Below are 19,773 nucleotides of genomic sequence, written 5' to 3'. Positions count from 1 at the left end.
GAATACAAGGCACTCATTTTAAAGACACATGTGATGCATCTAAAAACGACAATGTTCGTAAGTCACTACTTTTAATATTTAGAAGTAACTTCACTCTTACCTCTGATTTGACTCTCCTGAGAGTCCACACAGAATGTACATTTTGAACACTGTCATAGGTCATTACAATGGAAGGGTTCGTGTTGAGGAACACAATTTTCATTGCAGGATCTACAACATACTGCACTCGTGGTGACCCAAAAAGACCTTAGAAATAAAACAAAAATAATCAGGTATTGAACAATGGTCTTTGTAAGACTGATCTTTATGAACTGAGTTCTTAACATTCCTAAAGGTAAAGAAAAAACAAGCCAACTAAAAGCATGAACTCCATTAAATATTATGCAATTCTCCCTGAATTTTAAGTTTACTTTGGGAATCAACTTTCTTAAAATGCATTAAAGCATTTCAAGTTTCAATTTTATATATATATGCAAGTGAACACTGAATACTAGGGCTGATTCTCCATTAAATTCATCAACCAAGGTAAAAAAAGTCCAAGAACCCTCTACTGACCATCCCTCATAAATTGTAATCAACTCTGCCAAGTTTGATTTCCAAAAGTTCTTTAAGTATGTTTATATACTTTATAAAACTAATCAAATAGTACTGAAACAAAACACTACTAAAACAGCTACATATATATTTTATATATATTTTGCATAATATATATATATATATATATATATATATATATATATATATATATATATATATATATACCATCCCTCTCCAAAGCCCAAAAAGAGCTTACTTAAAAGAATATAAAAATGTACTTACTTCCAGATTTACAAACAAGGGGGGTTATTTCATCTAGTGGGTGCAGCATGCTGAACATGGTTGGCAAAGGTTCTCTAGCAATAAACAAACACATAATCAATTAATCACCAATACAAGATGACTCTTTGTACACAAACAGTGAACTTTCCTTGCAAATGAATCTTCTCCAAAAAACCAAGCATGACCTCAAAAAACAACCTTCTGGCTGGACTCAAGCCTGTTATCCCAGCCACTCTGGAGGCTGAGATCTAAGGATTACTATTCAAAGCCAGCTCAGACAAGAAGACTGTGAGACTCTTATCTCCAATTAACCACCAGAAGTGGAGGTATGGTCAAGTGGTAGAACGCTAGCCTTAAGCAAAAGAACTAAGGCACAGTGTCTAGGCCCTGAATTGAAGCCCCAGTACCAAAAAAATGCAACCTTTCAAATTTTTTAGGCCTATTCCATTGATTCCTAGAAATCTCCTTGTAGGATTCTATACATACATACACAGAAGGAAAAAAACACAGACCATGCACATTTGCAAATAGCAGCCAGCACATTACAGAACCCCCAGAGTAATAGGCAAAGGCAGTCTTCTCCTGTGTCTCTCATATGGACAGTGCATCTATGGTAACTAAAAAAGAAAATTAGTCTCCTATATGTGTTCACAAAGGGGTATTTTTTTTAAAAAGTAAATTAAAGCCTGCTCTTTTAAGGAATGGTTGCTTTTAAGTGGAATATATATTTTCAAAGCAGAAAGATTAAAATCTATAATAATTTTCTGAAAACCTAGCAAGTGACTGCTATGGGTAGGCACACTGTACTCTTCAATGAGCTCAAAATTTATAGAGGACCAAAATAAATACACTACCAATAAGCATGAAGTGGTTTCTGTGTACTTATGCCTACTAGACCATTTCAAAATTTATATACATTCAGCTTCTTGAATATCTGGGTAGAACCTATAAAGTACATGAAGTATTCCTATAACAGGTAAGGAAATTAAAGCTAAGATTGGTCCAAAATAGCACAATGAGATATGGCACAGTGCAGAACTCAACGTTATCATTAACTTTTTGTTTTTGTTTGTCAGTGATGGGGCTTGAACTCTGGGCCTGAGAGCTATCCCTCAGCTCTTCAGCTCAAGGCTAGCGCTCTATCACTTGAGCTACAGCACCACTTGAAGCTTTCTGGTAGATTATTGAAGATAATGAGTTTCACGAACTTTCCTGCCCGGGCTGGCTTTGAACCACGATCCTCAGATCTCAGCCTCCTGAGTAGCTAGGATTACAGGCATGAGCCACTGGTGCCCAGCTCTCATTAACGTATTTTTTTATTTAAGTTTAGTACTTGGAGATAGAGAGGAGCTACAGAAAATAAAGTGCCACATGAATACAACTCAGAAATGTACAATACTGATAAGAAAAAAACAGCATATATCTCTGTTATGAGTATGGCTATTATCATAGCCATACTCATAAACTTTTAGTTTCAAATTTTTACCTCAAAACCAACACTAAAAAGGTCCAAACATAAGACTGCAATGAATAAAAATGAATACCTGGGTGGACCTGGAGGTACCTCATGTGAAGAACTGCTTCTTTCAAACAATAATCCATATTTAGTGGCCCAAACATTTGCAACCTATCAAATAAAAGGGTGTGAAAAGATAATCTGTAGGAGAATCTAATCTTTCTTTATGAGTTTTAGAAAACAGGACAACACTAAAGAGAACTTTACAAAGTAATATATGATCACTAATTATAATAGTTGAAAGTAGTTAATTCTAACAAGCAATTCTGATAAAGTCAAATCTAATAAAGAGGTGTTTGATGTGAAATTCTTGCCCATAGCTAATATCAGTATCAAAATGACAATGTGTTAAAGTTTTAACAGTAACCAGTGTGGAAGCACATACCTGTAATCTGAGCCCTCAGAAAGCTGAGGTAGGAGGATCAAGGATAGCCTAGGCTACATATGTACCTAGTCTCAAAAAAATCAATTAAAATTAAAAAATAAACACTTCAATAGCACTAAACACTAAAGATTATGAGCAACTGGAAAAAGACAGTACTATTCACAAACCCTATTTATTAGAACCAAAATGATTTCTTATATATCATTTAAGCTGACAAAATACTCTGACTTTATAATTCACTTCATTAAATAACTTTTTTTTTTTTTTTGGGGGGGGGTCCGGTTGTGGGGCCTGAACTCGGCCTGGGCGCTGTCCCTCAGCTCTTCAGTTCAAGGTTAGCACTCTACCACTTGAGCCACAGCGCCACTTCCAGCTTTTTTCTTTTTGCTTATGTGGTGCTGAGGAATCAAACCCAGGGCCTCAGGCATGCAAGGCAGGCACTCTACCACTGAGCCACCTTCCCAGCCCCTCATTAAATAACTTTATTTGTGTGAAGGTTAGAAAAATAGTAGGCCACAATAGCTACTAAAATTTAATTACTGTATTTGAGTTGTATTTGAACCAACATTCTAGGTTGCGATACATAAGAGATAGCTCTGGAATATACTAAGTTAAGAATGGTGGTCAGGGGCTAAGAAAGTGGTTCAATGGTAGACAGAGAGGCCCTGGGTTCGATTCCTCAGCACCACATAAACAGAAAAAGGTAAAAGTGGCTCTGTGGCTCAAGTGGTAGAGTGCTAGCCTTGAGCTGGAGAGCTCAGGCCTAGAGGTCAAGCCCCACGACCAACTAAAAAAAAAAAAAAAAAGGAATGATGGTGAGTAGACTACCTATCTAGACACTGTGAGGCTAAATTCAAACTCCAGTACTACCCCCACCAAAAGAGTTGTCTAAAGCCAGGCGCCGGTGACTTACGCATGTAATCCTAGCTACTCAGGAGGCTGGGATCTGAGGGTCGCAGTTCAAAGCCAGCCCAGGCAGGAAAGTCCGTGAAACTCTTATCTCCAATAAAAAAAAACCACCAGAAAACCAGAAATGGCGCTGTAGCTCAAGTGGTAGAACGCTGGCCTTGAGCTGAAATGCTGAGGGACAGCGTCCAAGCCCAGAGTTCAAGCCCCACGACCGAAAAAAAAAAAAAAGTTGTCTAAAAATACACACACACACACACACACACACACACACACAAAGCAGTCAAGTTTACCTGAAATGGTAAAGAAGCTATATAATCCTTTCCTTCTATGCTATGCATGTTAATACACGAGCTTTGCAATATACAGATGCATTTTTCTAACTCATGGCTACCTGAAAAGATAGGACATAATGTTTATGGAATTTTTTCACTGAAGAACCAATCCTTACAGTACAAATGCTTTAATGCACAATACAAAACTGCTTAAACTACTATTATTGTAAACGAAAGAACATGAAACATTTTGAGTCTTATGAGAAATAAAATTTCAAAAAGGAACTTACGGTAGATCTTTTCAGACTTATCCTGTGATATAATGAAGTCACACCATAATGCCTAAAATCAAAACAAAATGATTACTTATGATGCTGAACCTACTTAATAAGCTATTTGAGTAATCATGGCATCTAAATAATGACATATATGTAAACCTTTCCTTCCTCCTTAACATACATACTATGAGAACAAAAAGTAAAAACAGACTAATTAATGTTAACTATTATAAGGAAAAATAACTAATGTTTACAATTAGATCTTATGAAAAGATAAAAATCAAAAACCTACTAGCTGTAGCCTTACAGCAAAAACTCAATAGTGGCTCAACCTACACTAAACCCTGTCATCCCACACAGTGCTAAAAACTAACAGTCTAAAATTACGGTATGGTCTCAAGACTTACCTTCCAATTAATTTTCTTAGATCCTTTCTAGACTTGTTTTTAAGACAAATACTCTTTTCCTTAAAAGCACATCTTACAAAATATGCACTTAAAACCATTAAAGTTTAACAGGCATTTGTAACAATCACTTATTGCAATTATTTAATGGCATTTTATGTTTTTTATAGTGGCAAAATACATACAACATTCATCATTTTAACCATTTTTAAGGTCATAATTCAGTAACATTAAATTGTAAATATCACAGTATTAACAAAATTCATTAAATCAATATCACCACTATACATTTGCTTAACTTTTTCCTCATCCCAAACAGAAACAGTGCCCATTAGATAGTAACTCCCCATTTTACTCTCACCTTATCTCTTCTAGTCTGCTATCCTTATGAACTTTCTTCTATGCTCACATTTAAGGGGAATTAATAACATATGTCCTTTGGGGGTCATTTAACATATTTCCAAGGTTGGGCCATGTTGTGGCATGTATCAGTATCTCATTCCTTTTTAAAACAGTAATATTCACTGCTGATGTATACCCTATTTTATTTATCCATTAGCAATTGATGGGTTGCATGAACTAGCTCCACCTTCTGGTCACTGTGAATAATGACTGGTGCACAACTATGATTCCCTGCTTTCTTTTGTGTATATACCAAGAAGTGGAATTTCTGAATTGTAAGGTAATTCTACAAAAAAAAAAAAAAAAAAAAAAAAAAAAACCTTTTTGAAAATGGAAGCCACAAGCCACTCCACAGCAGTTTTACATCATCAACAGCAATGCACAAGGGTTCCAGTCTCTGAACAAATAAAATATATTTTTCTAAGTGCTGATATTCTAGCTACCAAGGAAGCTGAAATTCAGTGGATGGTAGTTCAAGACTGGCCTGGGGAGAAAAGTCCAAGACACTTCATCTCCAAAATAATTAGCAAAACATCAGACTGAAGATGTGGTTAAGTGACAGACTGCTAGCCAAGTGCACAAGCTAAGCAATCCCAAGGCACTGAGTTTAAACCCTGTACCAGCAAAAACAAAAAACTCACATGTTATTTTTCTGTTTGTTCTGTTTTTCTTTGTTAGTACTGAGGGGTTGAATTTGAGAATGTGAGCATCCTAGGCAAGTTGCCTACAACTTGAACCACACAGCCCCTAGTCCTTTTAGCCTTCATTATTTTTTGAATAGGGTCTCAAGTGTATGCTCAGGCAGGCATGGACTATATGATTCAGCTATTTAAACTTTCCACATGGCTAGAATGACAGGGACATGCCAAAGAATCCAGCTATTAATTGAGACAGAGGATCTCCTGTTTGTGGTCTCAAACTCTGTTCCTCCTAATCTTTGCTCCCAATTAGCTACAACAGGTATAAGATAAGAGTACCTGGCTTTATATTTTTTTTTAAATAACAGCCAACTAACTTACTTTGTAAAATAGTATGCCATTGTGACTATAATTTGTATTTGCCTAGTTGAGTATTTTTAGATGTATATACTGTTCATTTATACATCTTTAGAGTAATGTCTACTTAGGTCCTTTTGCTCATTTTTTAAAGTTTTACTGTCTAATTGTCTAATCGTGGAGTTTTTTAATACTATTTTGACAAATAAACTTAGTAAGCAAAACAGGCATGGAGCTAAAATCTAATTTCAAATGTCCAGAACTTACATTGTACCATTCTAGTCTCAACTTCCTTTTAATCCCAGCCTCAGTTTCCAAAACTAAATATATTAACACCTCTTTTTTTCAGAAGAGATCACTAGCCTCTTTCCTATCTTCCTCAGCCTTATTTCTCACCTGTCTTTTTCTTCAACACATCACTTTCTTTCAATGAAACTACAAAACAGTGTCCTTGACAAGTCTCCCTACTCTGTAGTCAATCTCTAATATTGCCACCAAAATTATTTCTTCTTAAAACACAAAGCTGATTATACTCCATTTGTAAATCTTTGGTAAGTTCCCTTCTGCAGAGGTGAAAACCCTGATTCTTTTTGTTTACATACAAGACCCTTAATCTAGATCTATCCAGTACCCTCTTGCAACTCTCTACACTATTTGGATATACCCATCCCAACTTCACAAAAGTTATGTTTCTCCATAATTCTTTTCCCTGCAATTCCTCTATGTAAAATGTCCTTCTTTCATCATGTCCTATTTATCACCTCTGTTTGTTTGTTTGTTTTTCCGGTCGTGGGGCTTGAACTCTGGGCCTGTATCATCTCCTTTTAAAAATCATCTCCCTTCAGAACTCAGATGAGGCACTGGTGGCTCACATCTGTAATCCCAGCTACTCAGGAAGTAAGGATTATAGTTCAAAACCAGTCAGAGCAGGAAAGTCAATGAGACTTTTATCTCAAATTAAATGCCAGTAATGGCACTTCTGTGGCTCAAAGCAGTAGAGCATTGACCTTGAGTGAGACCTTGGGCTCAATGCCCAAGCCCTGAGTTCAAGCCCCATGACTGAAGAAAAATTATTATTGAGCCCATAAGAATAAAAGCCAGGCACCAGTGACTCATGCCTGTAATCCTAGCTACTCCGGAGGCTGACATTTGAGAATCACGGTTCAAAGCCAGACTGGGCAGGAAAGTCCATGAGACTTTTATCTCCAATTAACCACCAGAAAATGGGAAGTGGACCTGTGGCTCAAGTGGTAAAGCACTCACCTTGAACTGAAGAGCTCAAGGACAGCACTTAGGCCCAGAGTTCAAGTTCCACGACCAACAGAAAAATAAATAAAATACAGAACTCAGCCAGGTGGCAGTGGCGTATGCCTATAATCCTAGCTACTCAGGAAGCTAATATCTGAGGTTTGCAGTTCGAAGTCAGCCCAGGCAGGAAAATCCATGAGACTCATCTCCAATTAACAGTCAGAAAAGTGGAAGTGGTACTGTGGCTCAAAGTGGTAGAAAACTAGCCTTGAGGAAAAAAAAGCTCAGGGACAGAGCCCATACAAGAAAGAACACAGAACTTTGCTGAGTGCAGGTGGCTCACATCTATAATCCTAGAAATTCAAGAGGCTGAGATCTGAGCATTGTGGTTCAAAGACAACCCAGGCAGGAAAGTCTACAGACTCTTAACTTGAAGTTTCGGGATTTTTTTGTGACCAAAAACAACAACAACAAAAAATTATGTATGTATGCATATATGGAGCCGTGGCTCAAGTTGTAGAGTGCTAGACTTGAGCTCAGAGATAGCACTCAGGTCCTGAGTTCAAACCCAGGACAGGCATGAAAAATAACCAAAAACAACAAAATAGAACTTTATCTGTTTTGCCCAGCTTTCTAGTGTCTGAGTCTTTCAGTGGCAGAAAATGCATAATCCCCAGCAGTTAACACAACGTCTAAAATAGTCACACTAAATACTAGAAAGTTGAATGAGTAGAATGAGTCACACAACTAGTATTATCTCTTAACCAAACACTAAAAAAAAAAAGTCTGCATATTAGCAAGAAAACTAACAATATATTTCCCAGACCAAAAGGACTGAAATTCCTAATCTTATGATTACACTCAAAACAGTATTACCCTAAAGGTGATAACATATCCATGGGATCAGTAAATAGGCAATGTTCCTTGGAAAAATCAAAATGGGAACATAGCAACAGACATACTTTGGTATCCTATCTACTTTTCGCATCTATACTAACTATGTGGCTTACATGGGGAAAGATGATCTTCAAAAAGATTACTGACTTCAATACTCCTACATAGAATGTTCAACATATGCCCTCAAATTTTGGAATAATTCACTTAATCCTTTCCAATAAATAGTACAGTGTTCATCAGAAAATAGTTCATGGAAAGAACAGGAAAAAAAATGCCCAAGTACAGATTTCAGTACTTATAAGCCTTAACAGTCAAAAAGCTTCCAAAATCTCATCAACAACCAAACCTCTAATTCAGTCACTATGAATGCATTAGTATTTCTCCTAGTTTTTAATCTAAAACTTTTCAATAAGTTGAAATAATTACAATGAACTTATGTTCCATCTAAATTCAGTTAATCATTAACATTTTCTCCTCCATATTCATTACCATGTGCATTTAGGTACTTGTGCATTAGGCTACAGATACTCAACTATATGTTGCACACACATCAAGATACTTCAACCCTAAATATTTCATCAGGCATTTCCTAAAAATAAATATTATCTACTATAGACCCATATATCTATCATGCTAAGAAAAAACTCTCTAATACCACCTAATATCCAGACCTTTTATGCTTTTCCAAGTTAAAAAAAAAAAGTCTTTTGTTTTCTTTTTTTTTTTTTTTTTTTGGGGGGGGTCCGGTCATGGGGCCTAAACTCTGGGCCTGGGCGCTGTCCCTCAGCTCTTCAGCAAGGCTAGCGCTCTACCACTTGAGCCACAGTGCCACTTCCGGTTTTTTTCTTTTTTGCTTATGTGGTGCTGAGGAATCGAACCCAGGGCCTCATGCATGCAAGGCAAGCACTCTACCACTGAGCCACTTTCCCAGCCCCCAATAAAAGGTCTTTCTTAAGCAGCTTTCTAGAACCAGGATTCAAGCAAAGTTCATTTCACAAGTTTTAAAAATACTGTACTGGGTTATCATGGTGACTCATGTCTGTAATCCAGTATTTGGGAAGCTAATACAGAAGGATCCAAGCTCCAATCCAAGGAAAAATTGCATTTAGTGATGTCACTTTAGTCTTTTTTCATCCACAACAGTCATCCGTTTTTCTTCCTCCGTGACTAACATTTTTTTTACTAGCATTTTTAAAAAGACCAAAATGCAGACACACCTCAATTCTAGATAAACCTATTTTGTCTACACAACATTTATAACTATTAATAATCTTGTCTGAACCAATTAATACACAGCAGGTCATAATAAACTAATAATTTTTCTAATTCTGCCATTCTTTCTACATTTACTATTATTCTTCTATAAGAATTTTCCTTTATCAAATGGAAATAAACCTCATGTCTTCCTGAAAAGCCACAGAAAGTACTTAATTTCCTTCCTATTAATTACCAGATTTTTTAAGAACAAAGGTATGACAACCAACTGCAACATAGCAAACCAGGGAATTTTCTTATCATTATGAACCCAATAATTTGTATTTATGAATCTAGCACACAATTATAATATTCCAGATGTATAAAGATATAATTTTTATACTTAATTTCTTATAAATGGACAAACTATAAAGTAGGCAAAGGAAGCATTTAAAGATGACCACTGGCAGCCAGACACCGGTGGCTCAACCCTATAATCCTAGCTACTCAGGAGACAACAATCTGAGGATCACAGATGGAAGCCAACTCAGGGAGGAAAAATCTGAGACTCTTACCTACAATTAATCACCAAAAAGCCAGAAATGGAGCTGTGGCTCAAGTAGTAAGTAGAGTGCTAGCTTGGAGCACAAACACTCAGGCACAGTGCCCAAGCCCTGAGTTCAAGCCCTAAGACCAGCATTAAAAAAAAAAATGGCCACTAGCAAAAGATAATGAATAGGACAATACATAAATTAAAATCACATTTTCCTATCATTATCTTCACTACATGTCACAAGTACACGCTCAACTGCTAGATCCTTGTACTGCTTCTATCATTTTTGTTATATTTTAAAACAATAATTTTTGAAAAAAATGAATAAAGCCAATCAAATGTTAAAATTCAAAATAACTCACCTGTTGAACAGGACTGTCAACCGTGAAAGCTTTATAAACGGCCATTGCCTGGCTTTTACTCCCCTTGCTCCAGATAACCATATTTCCAGCCACATAGAGCTCTTCATCATAGTCCGCTTCTTCTCCAATTTCACTTACGCCTTTCCTCAACTGCCAGTTTTCCTTAAAAATTAATACATGTGTAAGACATGTTCAAGCACTTCTTTTTTTCTTCTTCAACCCTATGGAGCAAGATTTATTTAGCCATGGAATAAGACTCAATCCAAGCCCAACTCTTAGATGGTCTGATGCATTGATTAACAAAATAGATTATTTGGGCATATTATCTTGCAAAACAAGAACTTACTCAAGAACTGTGCATATTAAATGCTCCATACCAAATTTCCATAAAATATTTCTTAAATCATCATCTCTACAGATTAAAAAAAGAAAATCACATGCTTGTAACTAAAAAGACATAGTAAATCTATTTAGAAAACAGAGACGTGAACAAGGAAATCAGTGGGGGAATTATGCACAGTATAGACTTCGCTGCTTCGCAGGTGTATATATGCTAACTCTCTTTCCCTTATCCAATCCAGAAATTAATGGAAGAGAGAAAAGTCTCCATTCCCAACTGCATGTATTTTTCTTTCTTATTTTGTGGTACTGGGGCTTGAACTCGGGACCTCAAGCTTGCTATTGCTCAACACTTGGGCTGTACCTCCAGCCCTGTTTTTCACTGGTTATTTTCCAGATAAGATTTCATAAACTTTTCAACCTGGGCTGAATAGCCTCAAACCAAGTTCCTCCCACACTCACCCTCCTAAGTAGTTAGATTTCTGGGCATGAGCTATTTACACCAGGCTATGATTTCTTTTTTTTTCTTTTCTTTTTTTTTTTGGTCAGCCGTGGGGCTTGAACTCTGGGCCTGGGCGCTGTCCCTCAGCTCTTCAGCTCATGGCGAGCGCTCTACCACTTGACCTACAGCGCCACTTCCGATTTTCTGGTGGTTTATTGGAGATAGGAGTCTCACGGTCTCTCCTGCCTGGGCTGGCTTTGAACCGCGATCCTCAGATCTCAGCCTCCTGAGTAGCTAGGATTACAGGCATGAGCCACCAGCACCCGGCCAGGCTATGATTTCTAATAATATACATTTCATCTAATTACTTATAAGAGGGGAGGATTGTTATTCAAGGCTAGCCCAAGTATAAAAGTTCATGAGATTCCATCTCAACCAATGACTCGGCATAGTGCCAAGTATGCATCATTGCAGTAACATAGGAAAGCACAGTAAGAGAATCACACTCTAGATCAAACCACCCATAAAAGATCCTATTTCAAATATAATCAATTCGAAAAGGGTCTGGAAGAGCGGTTAAAGTGGTAGAGGGGTTCAAGTGGTAGAGCTCTACCTACACTAAAGCAGGAGGCCCTGAATTCAAACCCTACTCATGTCAAAAATAAGTAACTACTACCATATTCCAGAAACAGTAAGTAATGCCTGCCTATAATTCCAGCACTAAGGAGGCTCAGACAGATAATGAGTCTGAGCTCTGGGATACAGTACACAGCAAGATTCTGCCTTAAAAAAAATAAAGGAAAAAAGAAATTATCCTACTGTGGTACAGTGGCACATGCCTCTAATCCCAAAAGGATCTGAAGTGTGAGGCCAGCCTCACCTACCTGGCAAGACCTTATCTCAGGCTGAGAGTACAACACAAGTGATAGAGTGCCTGCCTAAGAAGACCTTATCTCAAAAGAACTACTACTGCTACCTTCTTACATGACATTTCTGTCCTACTCTAGAAATATGCAAGGATTTTACAGAAGAATGTCTATTCTCTACCATTTAACCATCAAACATCAAACATGAAATCTGGTCCTACATAGGAAATGAAGAGAAATAGGTTTAAAATGAATCATAATCCTAACACAAAACTTGACTCTCATTATAAAACCACAAGTTGTAGAGTATGTCAAAATAAGCAACCCAAACAACGTTTTACAATAATCATTATTTTATATTGATTCAAATTAGTAAACCCTAACTTTACTCTAAAGTAGCATTATGATTATTCCTTATTTGTAACAGGGTAGTCTTAACCAGAAATTACTCTACACTTCAAAAATAAAGGAGATATTAATAGAACCTTCTGTTTTTCGTGGATTGTAACCTCTTGAAGAGATCCAACCAAACCAGCAGCGCCATCAGAAGACCATAATTCAGAGGCTGGCTGTAGCTGACGAAGCTGGAGGTTCAAAGCATTAGGGTGGTGCTTGCAGTGGTCTCGACCGAAAGGAACAAATTCCTGCAAATCCCCGGCTGCAATCATCGTTGCCCTTTCTTCATAGAAGTTCGACATGGGTTCCAAATATCAACATTATTTCTGCATAAATTCAAACACATTCTGGTCAAACTTTAGAATCCAAACCCATTTATTACTACAAAGATGTGGGCGGGTTGCAGCGGAAACACACCATTCTACCTCCCAATCGTTTCAACATACAGCTACATACATTACTATATAATATGGTATGTAAGATGGATGTTTGCTCTGTCTGAGGACACATCTACAATATAAAGTTTTAATGGCATTACATGTAAGCTACAATCCTCAAACACAGAAATATAACATTTGAATTCAACACATCAACACGAGCAAAAACAAGAACCACATGATCATTTCAACAGATGCATAAAAAGCATTTGACAAGATCCAATACCCCTTTATGATAAAAGCTCTGGAGAAGCTAGGAATTCATGAAACATTCCTGAATATAATAAAAGCTGTGCCAGGCACTGGTGGCTCACACCTGTAATCCTAGCTACTCAGGAGGCTGAAAGCTGATGATCGCAGTTCAAAGCCAGCCCAGGAAAAGTCTGTGAAACTCTTATCTCCAATAAACCACTAGAAAACCAGAAGTGGTGCTGTGGCTCAAGCAGTAGAGCACTCCCCTTGAGCTGAAGAGCGTAAGGACAGTGCCCAAGCCCAGAGTTCAAGCCCCATGACCGAAAAAATAAAATAAAGGCTGGATATGACAAACCTATAGCCACCATTATACTTAATGGTGCAAAATTAAGATCCATTTTCTTTCAAATCAGAGCAGGATATCCACTCTATCAACACCTCTTCAATACAGTACTGGAATTCCTAGCTGGAGCAATAAGGCAAGACAGAAACACAAAGGAGACCCAAATAAAGAAAGATATAAAACTCTCCCTCTTTGCAGACAACATGGTCCTGTATTTAAAGAACCCCATAGATTCCTCTCAAGTTATTTGAGCTCATCTGAAACTTTGTCAAAGTAGCAGAATATAAAATTAACCTACAAAAAAACAATAGATTTTCTGTATGCCAACAAAGAAAAGAGCAAAGCTGAAATCAGGAAAGCAACTCCTTTTGTAGCTGCCTCAAAATAAAATACCTAGGAATTAACTTAACCAAAGATGTGAAGGACCTCCATGATGAAAACTTTAAAAACCTGAAAAAAGAAATTAAAGCAGATTTAAGGAAGTGGAAAAATCTCCCATGCTCCTGGATTTTAAGGATTAATAAGTGAAAATGACAATACTACCCAAAGCTATCTACAAACTCAATGCAATACCCATCAAAATCTCAACAACATTCTTGAATATGTATAAAGGAAGCAATCCAAAATTCACATGGGTAACAGAAGACCCCAAACACCAAAAAACAATCCTTAGCAGGAAGAAAAGTGCTGGAGGAATACCAATATGAAGCTTCAAGCTCTATTACAAAGCTGTAGTAATAAAAGCAGCTTGGTACTGGCACAAGAATAGGCCTGAGGACCAATGGAATAGAAGACCTAGAAATGAACCCACAGACCTACAGCCACCTAATATTTGATAAGGTAGCCAAAAGCACAGGATATAAGACAGCCTCTTCCAACAAATGATGCTAGCAGAATTGGTTATACACGTGCAGGAAAGTTAGATTCTTACATATCACCCAGCACCAGAATCAACTCTAAATAGATCAAAGATGCCAATGTAAATCCAGATGCCCTGAAAATATTACAGGAAGGGATAGGGGAAACTCTAAGGCTCCTAAGGCACAGGTTGAAACTTCCTAAGATCCAGAATCACAACAACTCAAAGAAAGACTGGATGAAAGGGATTGTATCAAACTGAAGAGTTTCTGTATGGCAAAGTACATAGCTAGCAAGGTAAATAGAAAGCCCATAGAATGGGAGATCTTTACTAGCTATGCATGAGACAAGGACTTCATGTCTAAAATACACTCAGATCTCAAAAAATTAAACCTCCCAAAAAAAAATCTTCAAAGAAATAACCCAATTAATAAATGAGCTAAAGACTTAAAGAGAGTTCTCTGAAGAAATAAGAATGGCCAATAGACACATAAAGAGATGTTCAACATCTCTGGCCATAAAAGAAATGCAAATCAAAACAACATTGAAATTCCATCTCACTCCAGTTAGAATGGCCATTATCAAGAAAACTAACAGTAACAGATGCTGGAGGGGACGTGGCCAAAAGGGAACATTAGGGAATGTAAACTTGTTCAACCACTCTGGAAATCAGTATGGAAGTTCCTCAAAAGACTCCACATAGAGCTTCCCTATTATCCAGCAATCCCACCCCTGGGCATCTATCCAACTGACCACAAGCCAGACTACATATACTAAAGCCACTATTACCACAGCCAAGATAGGGAATCAACCCAAGTACCCCTCGGTGAACAAATGGATATGTGGTGCATATACACAACAGAATTCTAGGCTTCCATCAGAAAGACTTCCATCATAAGGAAAGACTTGGAAAAAAATTATATTAAGCCAGACCAAAAGAAACAAAGGCTGCATCATTTCCCTCATTTTAATCATTAGAATGTGCCTTTAAATCTACAAGTAAACACAATAGATAGTAAAAGACAATTAAATCTGGACATGATTAATTGAACAGCACTCTAAACATTTACACATTGAGAACCAGGAGGATATTCTTAGGAGAGGATTACAAGGGCTCAACTGCTATTTGTATACCATCATAAAAAATGATGCTGATCAAAATGCACTACAAGAAATAGAAAGGAGAGGTTTTTTTATTGTACTGTTTGCAGTTTTTTTTCCATTCTTTCCTTTTTTCTTCGGTTTATTCCCTTCTGTGACAATTTTTTTTTTATTTCTGTATCCTATGTCTTGTATATAAGTTTATCTGATTTGGGGAGAGGAAAGGAAAGCACAAAACGGTAGAACAAAGGTAAATTGAACTATACAACTTGCAGGAGAGGAAAGTCCTGAAGGAAAAATTGGGAGAGAGTGCAGGAAGGGGTAATACTGTTCAAAAGGAAATGTACTCATTACCTGACTTATGTAACTGTCACCTCTCTATATCACCTTTACAATAATTTTGTTTAATTTGTAAATGTGAAAAAAATACATTTGATAATAGAGGCTCTTTAGCATAAAACAACCATCAGGATTAATAGAGACTAACTGAATTTTTCTTAAGATTTCTCATTGTGGGTCTTTTTGCCATCAATTAGAAAACTGCTTCACAAACCTCAAAATGGGCTGGGAATGTGACTTAGTGGTAGAGTTCTTGCCTGTCATGCATAAAGTCCTGGGTTTGATTCCTCAGTACCACATACACAGAAAAATCTAGAAATGGTGCTGTAGCTCAAGTGGTAGAGTGTTAGCCTTGAGCAAAAGAAGCCCAGGGACAGTGCCAAGGCCCTGAGGTCAAGCCCCAGGACTGGCAAAAAAAAAAACCTCAATGCCACTGAAATGGCTATGCAACTCTTTTACAGTAGCAAAGTTATTTTGCTGTAAATTATTTTTCTGATATAATCGTCTCACAAAATACAGCACGTTTTTACCAGAAATAAATCAGTATTGAGAACATTTGAACTTGAGTATTTAAAAAGTACTTTATAAAATTTGTAAAAAATGCAAAATTCAGCTGTTCGAGGTAACCAATTTTTTTTAACGTGCTACTTTATCCAAAATGTGCGACTTGTAATATTCTTTTAACTGGAGAGAAAAACTGCAGAATCATTTTCACCGTACTGCATTATTTTATGCGCAGGCAACATACTTAACTGTAAAACTCCTTAAACTTTTATAAACGTGTTATTTGTACGTAACATGAATGCATTATTTAGTGTTCCTTAGAAACGCTACGTGGATTATGGTATAAACGAAAACGTCAGTAGCGGTATCCACCACTAAAATCGACCAGGCCAAAAAGAGAAGACTCGAACGCACACGGATTGGGCCCTCGATGAGGAGGACGGTTCCCAGCCCCTTTGTGGGGTCGGTGGAACGAAGAGGCCGCGGAGCAGCCGTTCGAGGGTCCGGGAGGGGTCGGCCTAGAGGTTGAAGCTGCCTAGGAAACGCGCTGGGCGAGCGGGAGGAGCCCAGCGCGAGCCCGACCCGCAGGCCACAAGCCCCCCGCGCCAGCTCGGCCCCGCGCGAACCGAGGCCGCCCTCGGGCCCCGCCCTCCATCCCGTCCTGCGCCCGAGCCAGGACCCGTGCCTGGGGCAGCACCAGGCCGCGGGGTGCCCGGCCCGAGCGCGCCACGCGGCGATGCCCCCTCGAGAGCCGCCCACCAGGCCGCCGAGCGCTGCGGCCCCACTCCGCACCTGTATGACTCGGAACGCGCCAGGCGCTGCGAGCCCCGGCTGCTCCCCGGAGGCGCAGGGGCCGCGGAGGCCCGAGGGCAGCGGCGGCCTGGTCACGATGACTCCCAGGCCGCTGCACCTTCTCATCCCCTCTACCTCCTTTATTCTGGAGGAAAAAAACGGGCCGCGGCCGCAGAGGACGAGTGAAGGCAGGAAAACACGCGAGACCCTCAAGTGAAGGCGTCCATCTTGGTTTTCCCGTCGTGCCTCGCGCGCGAGCCAGCTCGCGCGGAAGCGCGCGGAGGCCCAGCGGCCTTGGCGCCTGCGCAGTGGCGGAAAGGTTGCGTGGACGGAACTCGGTGGGTGCTTCCAAGCATCTTCAGAAAATGCGGAGCGGTCTGGGACGTGTCTGTCTGCTGGAGTCGGTGCAGACAGTTAGGCGGGAGAGAGTAGGGGAAATGAGGCGTGGTAAGCAGCAGCCAGAAATTGAAAACATTGCAACTTGAGCTGCAGCTCCCTTGCCCGCTTTTTGTGGCTAACTGGAGATAGGATCGTCAGATCTCAGTATCTTGAATAGGATTACAGGTGTGAGACACTGGCACCCGGCAAACTTTAGTTTTTGAAACTTAGATTTACAGAAATATTGCAAAGATGGGCTGGGAAGGTGGCTCAGTGGTAGAGCGCTTGCCTTGCATGCCTGAGGCCCTGGGTTCGATTCCTCAGCACCACATAAGCAAAAAGAAAAAAACCAAAAGTGGCGCTGTGGCTCAAGTGGTAGAGCGCTAGCCTTGAGCTGAAGAGCTGAGGGACAGCGCCCAGCCCAGAGTTCAGGCCCCACGACTGGACCCAAAAAAAAAAAAAGAAAAAGAAATATTGCGAAGAGTCCCTATATACCCACAGCCAACTTACTTGATTTTTACATTATTGTTTTGCATAGTACATTAGCTGGAAATAATGAGCTAATATTAACACGTTGTTGTTTAAGTCCATACTTTATTCAGATTTCATTAGTTTTTGCCTAGTGTCATTTTTCTGTTCCAGGGTTCCCTTCAGGATACGTTATATTCAGTCACCTCATCTTCAGCCACTCTTGTTTTTTGTAATCTTGAAAGTTTTGTTTCTGTTTATTTGGTTCGTTCGTTTGCTTGCTTGTTTTCCTTTCTGCAGTACCGAAGTTTGAACTCAGAGCTCTATACTTCCTAGGCAAGCAGTCTACTACTGAGCCATGCCCCAGCTTTTTGTTGTTGTTGTTGTTGTTGGTTTACCACTGTAAAATGAAAAGGGTACCTCAAAAACTTCTGGAAGTTGCTCCAGTTCCAGGTCAGGCACTGCTCCCACCTTCCTGGGCCTCAAGCAGCATTGGTGCCTGGGCAGCGGCAGCAGTGGCAGCAGACCTGCATGCAGTGAGGGAGGCTATGGATCTTTTTCTTGAGATTTCAAGAATTTTTGAATTTTGGTTTAGATATGGAAACCCTGTCTATTTGTGTACAGCTTTGTGAACAAGGAATTAACCCAGAAGCCTTATGATCGGTTATTAAGGAGCTTCAAAAGGCTAACTGAAGCACTCAAAACTACTGAAAAAAATGACAAGCTGATTTTCTGGAGAAATTCTGATGAGATTTCAGCTTTTCAAGAGAATTTGAAGATTACAATGTCATCAAGAATGTCCAGTTAGATTACTATGTGAAGATGTGTAGCAATTTTGTTTATTTTTAAAAGAATTGTATAACCATAGCTTTATAAATCATGGAAAGTTGCTTACATGACAAATTATCATATGTGTTCATGTCACATCTTATTGGCTTGTTTTAATGGTTTCTCTGCTTTGGCATTGCTTTGATCATATTTATGTATTCCTTATTTATAGTTCTGATAGCTTTAATTTTCTAAGCAATCTATCAGATGTGTACATCTGCTGTGCCTGGTTGAAGTGTAGTGGAACCTATCACCAGTCCTAGGTATAATAGTTACAACTTGTTGACATTATAAGCTTTAGTTTTGAATTGTTTATGCATAATAACTGGATTTATGTTGTGTTAGGCTGAAAGTTGACATGATTTCAGCCACTGCTTGTGAGTTTTGATTTAGACTTGTATGTGTTCCAGAGTCTTATTTTTAAAAATCAGAGCATAGAAGACATTTCTTGTAACCTATCATTTAACAGAGAATATTTAGTTTTATAAACAGTTGATAATAGTGTGAATCAGATCATTTTTTCATTGAGCAAGTATAAAACTTCTAGAAACTTAGATTTTTAGAAGTAGTACAGTGTTTAGCTTAGTATTTATCATTTGAATCATTTAAAACTAATGAGACAAAGAAGCAATGTAATAGTGATATACACAAGACAATTGGTTGGAAGTGATCTGTACAACTTGGAGGTGGGAAGGGTGGAGGGAAGGAAAATAGGGGAAAAAATTAAGGAAAGGGTAACAAGTTTGACAAGAAATGTACTTATTACCCTACTTATGTAACTATAACCCCTCTGAAAATCACTTTGACAATTTAAAAAAAAAAGAGTCACTAAAAAAAAGAAAGAAAACTGGGGACTCTTGCAGTAACTATATTAACAGAACGGGAAGACACTGAGTATGTCATATATGGTGGAATTCGCAGCAGAAGCTCTAGGTTTTAGAAGTAGTTATTTTGTCAATGATGATTTGGGTTAAAAAAGCCTTGAAAAGATCATTTGATTTCCTGTTACAAGCTCAAAATATTCCATTCCTATTTGTATATGCAATATTACCACTTATTGTGTTTCAGCTTGTTTATAAAACATTATTAATAAAGACATAAAAAATAAGAAAATTTAAAAATAAAACTAATGAGAGCTGGGGGCTGGGAGCTTACACCTATAATCCTCGCTACTCAAGAGGCTGAGGTCTGAGGATCTCGGTTCAAAGACAGCCAGGGCAGGAACATCTATGAGACTCTTATCTCTGATTAAACCA

At 38.5% G+C, this 19,773-nt stretch overlaps 1 protein-coding gene across 1 annotated transcript in view; it reads right to left on the bottom strand.

Annotated features, from left to right (window-relative positions):
* Positions 1 to 17,069, bottom strand: part of Anapc1 (anaphase promoting complex subunit 1) — a 101,653-nt gene extending 84,584 nt beyond the window's left edge. Inside the window, exons 1-8 of the mRNA XM_042695563.1 lie at positions 16,844 to 17,069; positions 12,367 to 12,603; positions 10,235 to 10,396; positions 4,192 to 4,243; positions 3,920 to 4,020; positions 2,364 to 2,446; positions 820 to 893; positions 101 to 246 (exon numbers count right to left, since the gene is read on the bottom strand). Of these exons, the coding sequence (XP_042551497.1) occupies positions 101 to 246; positions 820 to 893; positions 2,364 to 2,446; positions 3,920 to 4,020; positions 4,192 to 4,243; positions 10,235 to 10,396; positions 12,367 to 12,579 (831 nt within the window). The 5' untranslated portion in view covers positions 12,580 to 12,603; positions 16,844 to 17,069. The remainder of the gene's footprint in view (positions 1 to 100; positions 247 to 819; positions 894 to 2,363; positions 2,447 to 3,919; positions 4,021 to 4,191; positions 4,244 to 10,234; positions 10,397 to 12,366; positions 12,604 to 16,843) is intronic.
* Between the last annotated feature and the right edge of the window lie 2,704 nt (positions 17,070 to 19,773).

The sequence above is a fragment of the Dipodomys spectabilis genome, unplaced genomic scaffold, assembly GCF_019054845.1.
Source record: "Dipodomys spectabilis isolate Male_0828 unplaced genomic scaffold, ASM1905484v1 ptg000187l, whole genome shotgun sequence".
Lineage (NCBI taxonomy): Eukaryota > Metazoa > Chordata > Mammalia > Rodentia > Heteromyidae > Dipodomys > Dipodomys spectabilis.
This window is presented reverse-complemented; position numbering and strand designations above follow the sequence as displayed.